Here is a 12152-nt window from a genome sequence, read left to right as displayed (position 1 = left end):
GACACACACACACACACACACACACACTTCAGTCAGACATGTATGTTCTGCAGCGTTCCGGCTGATAAGCCCACAAGTGCTTCCAGCGTTGACTCGGTAAAGGCCAGTCGGTCTTCATCGGTGTTAGCTGCTGGTCCTGCTAATGGCTCATTCCTCTGGTTACTCTGGAATGAGACCAACACAAGCCTCAGGACCCGTCTCACAGACCAGCTGCCCAGCACACTGCAGAAAATGTCCAGATTAGCGAATCATTTCATCTGGTGTGGAGTCGAGTACTTGAAATAAATAACACATCTACTGATGGGCCAGGATCAGCTAATTAAACTAATTATTTTTCTTTTGAATTCATTTTCTAGATGATACTGTGGTGATCTGTAGTTTAGAGAGGTTTTACCATATGGTATTTCAAATGACTGATTCTTGGTATTTCAAATCGACTCAGACAGACCACAATGATTCTAAGCATGCAATATGTAGCATAGCATAAGTAAGCAGGGCACCGAAGTCACGCTTGTATTTGCCGATTGATTGGCATCAGCTGCTTCATTCATGCCGCAATATCAGCGGCTCAGTGACTAGTCATATCCAAACATACTAATGCAGGTGGACAGCACAGACATTATAACTTGACATTTGATTCTCTAAGTGCTGCTCCTGCTACAGCTCTCTCCACCAGCCCAGCCTCCTCCCTATGTGCTAAAAGAATTGCTTATTTAAATAAGTTCATGTGCAGTGCAGTGACCGTTTATTAATGCAAAACTTTTTTTCTTTTTTGGCAAAGACTGGCTTTTCACTTTCTGGCAGAGAGTTAGCTCAGAAGTTCAGTACCACTTTCATATCTATTTATAATACATAAGGATACAGTCAGCAACCAGTTAGCTTGGCTTAGCACAAAGACTGCAAACAGAGGGAAATCACTAGCCTTTGGCTCTAGACAAAAGTAACAACTCCACTTATGAGCACAAAAAAGCAGGTTGAAAAAAACAAGTTTGCTGTTTAATGCAGGGTTATGTGCCGGACTTCTTGGCCCTGAGCAGTTGCCAGGCAACCAGCAGAAACTCCTGCAAGTTATTGGCCAAGAAATAATCCAACACATAACCATCCATAAAATGGGAAGTTGACATTTTTTCATTTCTGTTTTTGTTGGACTAAACTATCAACATGTTTTGGAGAGCTGTAGAGATGCATGTAGGCGGATTCTCTCACCTTTGGAGCTCGGCTAGTCAGTCCTTGTGCTAAGCTAAAATAAACAACTGCAGGCTGTAGAATTACATTTATCGTATCTGTATCGATTTTCTATTTTGTATCAGACTCTGCGCCAGAAAGGAATAAGCATATTAGCCAAACTGTCGATCTACTCCTCTAAGAGGGGGATTCATTTTCCAACAGAATCCTTGTTGCTGCTCCTTTTTGTTTTTGTTTTTTTGCCATTTTGCTATAAATGGTCACTGCCTTGATACAAGGCTCTGTGATTGAAAAGAACATAAATCAGCCCCGATGGACATTTTTTGCAGTGCGCCACCTTTAGCAGGGCAGGTTTGGCTGGTCTCCATGTTCCACACTGGATGTATGTTCTGATGCAGCGCAGCAGAAACTGTTGACTCAGCCTTCTAAAAACATCAGGCGGAACAAAGAGAGACTGTCTAGTCAACAGCCGCGGCCAGAGAGCAGCGAGCACCTTACTAATCCTGATGTTAAAAGTAAACTTCGCCAACTCCCAAAACACTCTTATGTAACCGCTTTGATGGGCTGATGGCTTGCGCGACTGGCCCTACACTGGTGGAGAACTCTGCTCCCAGTTTGTTTTCAGTCTACAGAGAACCCACTTTATTCTGTGAAAACGTTACACTTAAGGACAACTGATGCGGAGAGAGCAACGAGCAGGCAGGAGGGAAAGTGTTAGAGCAGGAGAGAGATAAGTGACGGGATGGACAGTTGTCTGGCCATCTCTCCCGACAGCTTGGTCTGTTCTCTAACTCATTCTGACACCCCGGTTCATACATGTCACTCATCTCAGCCTCTGGGTGACAGGCTGTACGCGAGTGTGCGAGAGAGCTTGGACTTCTCATGTGCACCCTTATAATCATCTACCCTTATTTACTGTATGTGCTAAAATCTCCAGCCAGACTCTGAATCACCCACCACCACTCTGACTCACACCTCGAGCAGCCTCGTGTCTGTTCTTCGCAGTATTTTCCCCCCCACACTCCTGCGTCTTTGCTTACATTCTTCACCACTCTGGGACGCACAAACAGACTTGAGACAGGGGTCGAGGCAAGTGAGTCGATAGCCACCTGCTGGTCCTCAGAAAAAGGCTCCAGGGTGTGTGGTGGGGGGTGGCAGAAGAATAATTATCCCAGTTTTAGCTCTGCACTAAAAACAGAAAAGATCCCATCCGTTCCTTTTCATGCAGCACTCTTCTGAGTTATAACCTAAACCCATCTTTGCAGTGATAATCACAGATCTTGGTTATTTCATTGCACAGAAGAGAAATTCATTCAGAGAGCGACTGGTCACACATACTGGTGGGATCCAAAACCAAATAGCCTGCACGACCATTGGTCTGACAAGGCCGGCTTTATGGAGCAAGCTGTCACCTTCATCAGTGTGCCAGGGTTTCAGAAATCTATCCAGTTGGGTTTCTGAATATCAGAGGCTCACTGGAACAAAGAGCTGCTTCAGAGAAACAGGAAATGACAGTGACAAAGAGAGCCTGTTGATGAGAGGCACAGATCAGCCTAATGAAAACCACAGTTATATATCCTGGTGTTGCTATTCAAATATCATGGAACCTACTGTATTACTGTTGTGAAGCGTTCATGCCTGTTATCTGTTCATCATCTCACGGCATAAAGTTTACATCTTAAACAGCAGCCTGCAGGGATGAGACACTAACTCGTCTCTCCCCGACAGATGTTGATTGTGTCAGTGACGATAGATTTGCACTATGAACATCCTTCATCGTCCTTCCACACATCCAAGGACACAGAGCAGTAACTTACAGTATATATTTTTAGTGTACATGCATTTCTTGATTACTTTCTCAGATTAGTCATTCTAATTCACCTAAAGCTGCACTAATCAATTTTTTTTTTTTTTAAATCACCAATTGATCAAATGACGTCATGTAATATGAACAGAGTCGCTCAGAGTGAACACACAGAGAATTATCACCTAACTCTGAAACTCCCCTCAGCTCTGCAGAGTTTTAGCATCTTTCTGCTTATTGTTTTGGTTCTATGACCTGCAACTTAGAGGGTTTGGTTCAATCTCATCTCTCTCATTAACTTTGTTTATATCCGCTGCAGACGGATGTTGCCAGGGGAAGAAAAAGCTTTGACAGACCCAGTGTTCACTATTTTGCCCAGCAGACGGACAAACCCAACAAGTAGCTCTACACTACAGTCAAATACAGTCTAGAAAAGCAGAAATGAAGGTACAGTCAGTCTCAGACGGAATATCTGCACACAAGGCAATCGCAGTGCAACGACTGTTCTCGTCTGTGGTTCCCCGCTGGTGGAACAATTTACCAAATGCTATCAGAGCAGAGGCGTCCCTCTCTATCTTCAAGAATCTCTTGAAAACTCCTCTCTTCCGAGTGCACCCTCTCTCCTAACACCTCCAACACCCTAACATGCCTAAGTAGCACATAGTATGCGCTTTCGGTGCAGTTCTTTACTTGATCTCCTTGCACCTATTAAGTAGATGTAGTGCTTAGTACTTATGCCAAGATCTCCCACTGCCCTGAAGCTTTAGTGATGCCCCTTGTAAGTCGTTTTGGATAAAAGCGTCAGCCAAATGAGAAACTGTAAATGTCTATTAAGAGTTTATTTGCTCTCAGTTTGCTTTTTAACTTGTTTTCCTAATAGGACAAGATTTGATTGAACTTTACTTTTAGTAAACATTCTGATTACTTTAAAGAGCATCATGAGATTGGGAAGGAACTGATTGGTGAGTTTATTTATGGGGATTACAGTCAAGATTACACGCTGGAACATTAGAGACTAAACTGGTAACTGTTGTTTTAACTCAAACTGCTTTTGCACATTTAGAAAAACAAAGGAAATCTTACTCCTAGTCCTAGTCAATGAGTTCTAAGTTATTGATATATCTTTTTTACTATTCAAACACACATTTAACACATGAAAGATTCAAACAGATAGACTAATAAAATACATAGAAAAAAGGAATGGAATATATGTGAATATCAATATCTTGGCGATCATCTCTACCTATGGCTTCCAGATATGGTCCCCATATAGACTATTATTAACTCTGTAGATAAGCTGTTCAAAAGAAGCCGACTCCTCTCTCCATTCATTAAAGCTCACATGCTCTTTTGACTTCCAGTGTTTCAACACGAGGATATAATCATTCTTTTCACCCGTCTGTTTATACAGCAGACTTAAAAATCATACAAACAGTGGAAATGTTGATTTTAACACTTTCAGAGTTAAACAATCCTCGTAAGTTCTTTCTGCAGGTTTGACATCTCCATATGCACCCATCCACTCACACCACTTTTGTCTAACATACAATAGCTCCCACCCCCACTCTCATGAAGTTGTACAAAGGAGCAGTAAAAAAAAAAAAAAAAAAAAAGGATCATTAGATCTTTTGTATTGGGGAAAGGACTGTAGACAAAGACATTTGCCTTATTAGTTGTTAAATGTCACAGTGAGATAATTATATGTACATGAAATGTCATTTAGCTTCAGACCAATGTATGAAATGTCACTTCTGTACATTCACATGAAATGCCACATATTGGGTTTCTCCCAATTGTTGTGCAGCACTCAACCTCTTTTGTATGTGTGCATTCACACACACACACACACACACACACACACACACACACACACACACACACACACACACACACACACACCTAATGATGTGACAATGGTGTGAATTCTGCATGGTCACATAGCTGTCTGTTTAAATAAAATTATAATGACAACAAAGCAGGTGTTCCTCTTTGAATTTGGGCTCATCTGCTGTTATGTGCTAAGCCCACTGGGCAATGACGCCCCCAGACACACTCTTTTTCTCTCTCTTCCTCTCTCTCCGTCTCTCTCTGGACATAGATGTGGAGGAGGAGGAGGTTGACAATGTGCCCAAGGAACAGGAGGAAAAAGTGAAGCCCCTTTCCTTGGCTTTAATCATAATAGGAGTTATCTGGTGTGTAATTTGTAGCTGGGTGGCACCTAAATAAAACCCCTTTCCGTCCTCCCACTCCTCACATTCACAAAGACACATGTTAGGCTGCTGGTATCGCTGTATGAGGACACACAGCCTTTGATGTTCTCCTCTGCGATAGATTGAGGCTGCAGTGGGACATAGTGCAAAACTGTGATCAATCTGAGTTTGTACAAAAACAGTGTGCAAAGAGGATCTTATCTGTGTAGAGCTGTTTGATGTTATCCAGGGCAGATAGTCATTCCTCCCATAGTCAGCCCGCCACACCACTGCCAGCTCCAGGAAGGACGCCGCCCTGCCGTAGAATGTGGCTGCACCGCGTTTCATCTACTCAGCTTTCACTTGTTCAGTCTGTGCTCTTTATTGAGATGACATTAAATACTGCTCCCAACTTTCTTGTTCTACTGAAGTTAGTTAAAGAAACAAAAAAGCAGCTGAATAACTAAAGAAATCTATACTTATGATCAGACTGTTTTGGTACACAGAGTTTTTCATGGAAGGAAAAAGTAATGTGAGTGAAAACTGGAAAAAATGAAGGATCCCTATTATTATTGCAAAGGGGCAAGAGAGTTTCAAAAGCTTTTTTGTCCAGATGGAGGCCAACTGTTACATGTAAATATATTTAAATCTAAGGGTGGTGGTAGAAGACCAAAATAATAACAAGTACAGAGCTGCAATTTTTTATAATACAAACACCCTGCTACTACTTAGAGAGCATAGTCATCCACAAAGTCACCCTCCATGGGACTGTTTCCAATATTCACTGTATTTATGAACCCCCCCCCCCAAAAGAAAAAACACCAGGTTTCACTCGTACAAATAAAATAATCACGTCAGCCAGAGAAAAAGACGAGCTGGTAAACACAGTGGAGCCTTTAGAAGCTACAGAGCCAATTTGTCTCAGGAGTTTGTGTACACAAAATGGAGCTAAAAGAAAAGTGAATATTAGATTTACATTCATCAGTTGGACACAAACATAACTCCAAATAAATGCCAATTCACCATATCACATGTATAAGGTGATAGTAGCGAATGTTGTCTCTCCAGCTTGTTCTGCTGCCCCCGAGTGGACAAAACAATCTATTAATACTGCTTTAAAGTATCAGGACATGACAAGCTGCTACTTCAGTAACATCATTATTCCAATGTTTTGTTTGTTCAGTCCACTGCTCCCTTAAATAATTAATGCTAGTCAAGATTTCTGACCTTAAGACTAACCTCACACCCTTTGTCTTTCTCTGTCTCCCTCTTTTCCTCTCTCCTCAGGACAGGAGAGCTTTAACTCTCGCTCCCTGGCCATGCAGGCCCAGAAGAAGATCCTGAGTAAGATGGCGACCATGGTGGTGGCCAACATGCTGACTGATGACACGAGCAGCGAGATCTTGGATGAGCTCTACAAGGCGAGCCGGGAGTTCACCAAGAGCAAGAAGGAGGCCCACAAGATCATCAAGGACGTCATCAAGATTGCTCTGAAGATCGGCATCTTATACCGCAACCACCAGTTCAGCTCTGACGAGCTGGACACAGTGGAGCGCTTCAAGAAGAAGATGAACCAGGCGGCCATGACGGCGGTGTCGTTCTACGAGGTGGAGTACACCTTTGACAGGAATATTCTGTCAGAGCTCCTGCTGGAGTGCAGGGACCTGCTTCACACCCTGGTCGAGCAGCACCTGACAGCTCGCTCACATGCACGCATCGATCACGTTTTCAACCATTTTGCCCACGGGGAGTTCCTGGCCGAGCTGTACGGGGACGGAGAGGAGTACAGACTCTCTCTGAGGAAGATCTGCAACGGCATCAACAAACTGCTGGATGAAGGAACGCTTTAACCTCTCACACACGACCTCTTTCACTTCTAGCTCTTTCTCTCTTTCTTGCTGATCTCGCCTGCCTCCATCTATTTCCTTTTCACCTGCTCACCCCTGACCACTCACATCCTCTGCCTTCTTTTTGCTCTCATCTTCCTGAGTCTCCTGCATCCATTTCCATGGAGCTAGTTGTAACATCCTGATGCGGCGGTTCAGTGAGGGAAATTTTTTTAGACTGTCTCTCCACTCAGTGGATCATTGCTGCGCACTGGGACAGCCTGTTTCACGTTGTATGCATTCCAAGTGATCACCTTTGTCTGCAAAAGTGTACTGTACCAAAAAAAAAAAAAAAACATACATTAGGTATATTTGGATATGGAAGATTATCAGTAGTAGTGATTGGTCCCTCTGTGTGTGTGTGTGGGTGTGTGTGTGTGCACATGTGTTCGTATGGGATTTTCTTGAATAATGTGTTTGTACATAAGACAAACTATGACATGGTGTGTGTATCATGTATCTGTGTCAATCTTCTCTACAAGGGTGTAACACTTGTCTTTTATTAAAGATTTCTTGTAAACATTATTTTGCAGTTCTTTTGACAACAATACCTCCATGTGAGCTGGGAGACAATATAGGACAGATGGGTTTGTTCCTTCTTGTTGGTAGTAATAATTCGCTCCCCTGACTCATTTCTTAGACAACATATGAAGGAAAGCAATCATCTGCCTGCATGCAATCCAATTACTCTCATAATAATGCCTCATTTTCACTGAAACTAAAATACCCAAAGATTTTGCTGCCTCTTTTTAAGGGGAAACAGCCACGATTGAAAATGCACCGACGGACCAGATCTGGAAAATAAGCCACAAATGGTGCATTAAGCCACTGCGTTCCCATCCATTTGATTCACATGCACGCCAGGCATAAATATGCCAACACACATTTTGAAATGAGCAGGAAAATCAGTGATTTGTCATTTCTGGTTCATTAGATGCCCTCTGGTCTATTCTGCTCCGCAGTCCAGGAAAACATATTACTGGTGGCTTGGTGTGACTCCAGCTGAATTATTTGGCAGCCAGTGGAGAAGAAGTCCGGTTTAATGTCTCCTTCTTGTCTCAGAAACACAAAACAGACAGACCACCCACCCACTTGCAGCCATGTACTTGTGTCAGATACACACACGCGCACACACACACTTATATAGTTACAGTCCATTTAAATGTTAGTGGACAGAAAGGTGGCATCCATATTATCAACCATTTACTTTATTTACTTCTGTTGCACTTTGTTCTTTTTGTCTCCTGCTGCAGGACAAAATCCAGCTGATTCCAGCCTCTTGAATCAGACAATGTGGACATGAGGGCGAGATAAAGTGTGTCCAACACATAATTCATAATGTAGATAAGTCCTGATTATCTGCTACTGGAAGAACAGACATAGGCTTAATACCTTTTGATGTTCTGTTTGTTTTCCTGGGTTTGACTGCAGTGGGATTTCAGAGGCTGATAAAGTCTCTTTATCTATAGTCTAAAAGGCTGCAAGAAAACTCAATACTATAGTAGTTTGCTATAGCACATGCACATAAATTAAAATGCATGTTTTCCATCATTACTTGAGGTCATACTCAGCACGGTATCATACCATTCATATCATTCATTTTGGCGAATATGTTTGCTTTCTTGCTAAGAGTTAAATGAAAAGATTGACTCACCTCTCATGTCTGTACTGTAAATATCAGGCTACCAGCCAGCAGGCTTAGTTTGGCATGAAGATATGAAACATGAGTAAACAGCCAGCCTAGCTCTGTCTAAAGGTAAAAAAAAAAAAAAATGCCCCTACCAGCACCTCTGAAGCTCACTAATTAATGTGCTGTCTGTTCTGGTCTCCTGCCTGTAGCTTCATATTTAATGGACAGACCTGAGAGTGGTATCAGTCGTCACATCTAACATCTATCAGCAAGAAAGCAAATACACACAATTTCCAAAGTGTCAAACCTCCTCCTTTAACCCCAATTTAAACCTAATCTTAAAGGGGTAGTTCGCCACATTAGTACTGCAATAATTGGACTCAAAGAGACACATCAAAACTGGAGCAACATGGCCTAAGATATGTTAATTTTTATAGTGTGGGTCAAGTTCTAAAAATGTTGGATACGAAAATTCCCACAATACAACCAAGAGCATGTTTTTTTTTTTTTTTACCCAAACTGCGTGCAAATCTTTCACCCTCCATGCCCCAAGTCATAAACAGTCTCCAAGCCCAAACAATGTCCTCCAGAGCCACAGGAAACATAAAACTGTTTTCACAGACTTAGTAGTAGATATGACCAATAAAATGACCTATTCTGGGCTAAATCTGAGGAATTCCTCTTTAAACATGAACAAAAACTAATTCAATATTTTCTCACAAGTGCAGTTAAACAAGAGCACACACACACACAACTCAAAGAAAAAATAAAATACATGCATCTTCATTAACGCTGAGGTAGGTTGGTGAACTAAAAAGGCCCGCGGCTTAATGATCTCCAAAAGATGCCATGCGAGGAAGAAGTCAACAGCATCATCAGTTAAAGTCATCTGGTGACTGTTGATAACGCTGCTGGGAGGTCACATGTTTGATCCCTGCTGCAGGACATGTGACCATTCAAGATGTCCGTGAGGACCACAAAGAACTACTGGCTCGTTCACTGTCGCTGCCTGGAGGTGATAAAATCTAAAAATAGCACAGCTAGTAAAACTGAAAAAAAGTTCATTGTAAACCAAGATTTGGCAACGTGACAAAACTGCAGAGGCATTTTCTTCACTCAAATTATGTTTCATAAAACCAATTTGCATGCAAAATAAATTTAAATTTTTTTTTTTTTTTTTTTTTTTTTTTTTTTAAATAACAAGGTAGTAGAGATTTTTTGTACATTTTTCAGCCTCATTCACCTTTTATGATTCTTTGTAACTTCTGTATCTAGTCTTTGTTCTCCACTATGTTTAAGAGGAAAGCATAGACCTCTAGTGGTGAAGTAACTCCTAACACAGATCAATATTTCACTGAGGACGATGCTCTCATCTGCTGTCAGTCACAAAAACCAGTGTAACTAATCAGAATAAAGTTCATATCAAGGTTTATAAAATGGCTGTCACTGTGTTTCAGCTGGGGTTTTTTTCTCTGTCAAAACTGATGTTCAAATGGAACAAAGAAAGCACTTCCAATGGGGCCTATTTACACAGGCCTGGTGACCACAGATAGCAATCTGAATAAGAGAATGAATCAACGTGTCCACACAAAGGTTTGTTTGTCCCAATAAACCAGAGGGTTTCTTGGAAAACACTGAACAAATGAAACGTCCCCTGCATACTGTTTGAAAAGGGCTGTAAATAGATGACATATCAAAAGCTTTCCCTCCTCTGAAATGATTCCTTAAGTCACTGCTGCAGTCTTTGAAGTCCTACAAACAGTTTGCCTCTGGGTCTGATATAAAGAGAAAATTCATGTTCTCCCATCTCTGCCTTATTCTCAGGAGACTGCCTTTGTTTAGACCTTCCCAAAAGAGAGTCAGAGGGCATTTTAAAACATCAGAACACAAATAAATACCATGTCAACCATGCACACCACCACTTTTCCACTCAAACACACACTCATTGTACAGCCGGTGATAATGATTCTCATATTTTTGTATTTGTTTTTTCCCCCCCAATTTAAACCAACTACAGCTGCATGTCAGGTCAGGTGCCTCTGAGAAACTGTTAAAAAGTGTTTTTAGTGACATGCTTACTCAATAGGAAACTCAGATTTTACACATCAGAGTTTGGTACAGGTCTTGGGAAATATGTCTGCACTTATGATGAATTGCCTTGAGTGATTTCACTTGAGGCAACATCATTAGAGGCGAAAAACTATAAGTTTTAAAATGGAAAGATATGGGGGTATGGAATTTGAAAGAAATGGAGTACAATGTTAGTCCAGTATCAAGTGAGCTGGGACAGGAAGGATGGTAATGAAGTCACAGAGAGCTAAATATGACTAGAAGTATGTAGACACCAAAACATGACAAATGTGTTCGTTTGAACATGTCATAACCAAAACTACAAGACTTAGAACCTGACTGCAGGGACACCCGTTGCCATGGCGACGGTAAACATTCATGTTGCAGACTGAGAGACTGAAAGCAGGGTGCTGGATCTTAAACACTGTGATGCTGATGAAGATGCATTGTAAACAGACCACATTTCATACCCATGCAACCCGTAAAGAGATTACTGGTGTCATTTCTTTACCGTTCAGTTTATCGTAATCATTCAGTCCATTTGCTGTGTACAACACGATTGGTATTTTCTACATGTAGGCTATAATCAGTTGGCAGTTATCATCATTTGTCCTGTGCAGTCAGTAGAACAGCCAACTCATCTCTTACAGGTGATAATAGTAAGGAATATAAATACAAATCTCTTCGACAAGCAGAATTTTGGACAAACTTGAATTTCTCGTGCAGATGTATTTTACAGGTTTACAAATGTTGATTTAACTACAAACATTGGAATTATTTGTGAACATCACTTTACAAGCTCAAAATCATTTTGAGCCTAATTTGAGTCATGTGCATGACTTACCATTTCTTGCTGGTTGTGGGGGGGATCATGAGGTGTGGTACCAGCCTGTTAGACTCTGGCATCCTGATGAAAACACAATGATAATTGTATTAAATACAATTACTTTGCTGGGCAAACAAGGACATTTTAAGCAACTCTTCTTTTGACTATGAAATGGTTTTGAAGCATTGTAAGGACATAAAAGATTTATCAATCATTCATTTAAACCTCATTTAGCATTTACTGTAAGTACAAAAGTATGAAAATTGACTAATATAAATTTACTAGTTCAAGCACAGCCCGCAAAGGTGGTATTTAACAGTAGCTACAGCTAACAACATTTAGAGTCTGTTTTTAAAAACACCTGCTGCTAAGCTTACATACATATGTTCACACCACATTTCTCAGCATAAAAACAGGCAATATTAAACCTTACATTACTTGGCTGTGGTTAAAGTGGTAATTTACAGTTTGTAGAGCTTTAGTCAGTGAAGTGATGAATCAAACAGTTACTGAGTAGTTCCTCATTACATCACAATAAATTCCTTAACAAATCAGAGACATC

General features: G+C 41.2%; 1 protein-coding gene across 1 annotated transcript in view; it reads left to right on the top strand.

Annotated features, from left to right (window-relative positions):
- The window catches only part of tnfaip8l3 (tumor necrosis factor, alpha-induced protein 8-like 3), a 21619-nt gene extending 14030 nt beyond the window's left edge, over positions 1-7589 (top strand). The window contains exon 2 of the mRNA XM_023408757.2: positions 6466-7589. Within this exon, the coding sequence (XP_023264525.1) occupies positions 6466-7028 (563 nt within the window). The 3' untranslated portion in view covers positions 7029-7589. The remainder of the gene's footprint in view (positions 1-6465) is intronic.
- Positions 7590-12152: the final 4563 nt, after the last annotated feature.

This window comes from Seriola lalandi, unplaced genomic scaffold (assembly GCF_002814215.2).
Source record: "Seriola lalandi dorsalis isolate HSWRI2012SDOR001 ecotype SW California unplaced genomic scaffold, Sedor1 jcf7180002054372, whole genome shotgun sequence".
Classification (NCBI taxonomy): domain Eukaryota; kingdom Metazoa; phylum Chordata; class Actinopteri; order Carangiformes; family Carangidae; genus Seriola; species Seriola lalandi.
This window is presented reverse-complemented; position numbering and strand designations above follow the sequence as displayed.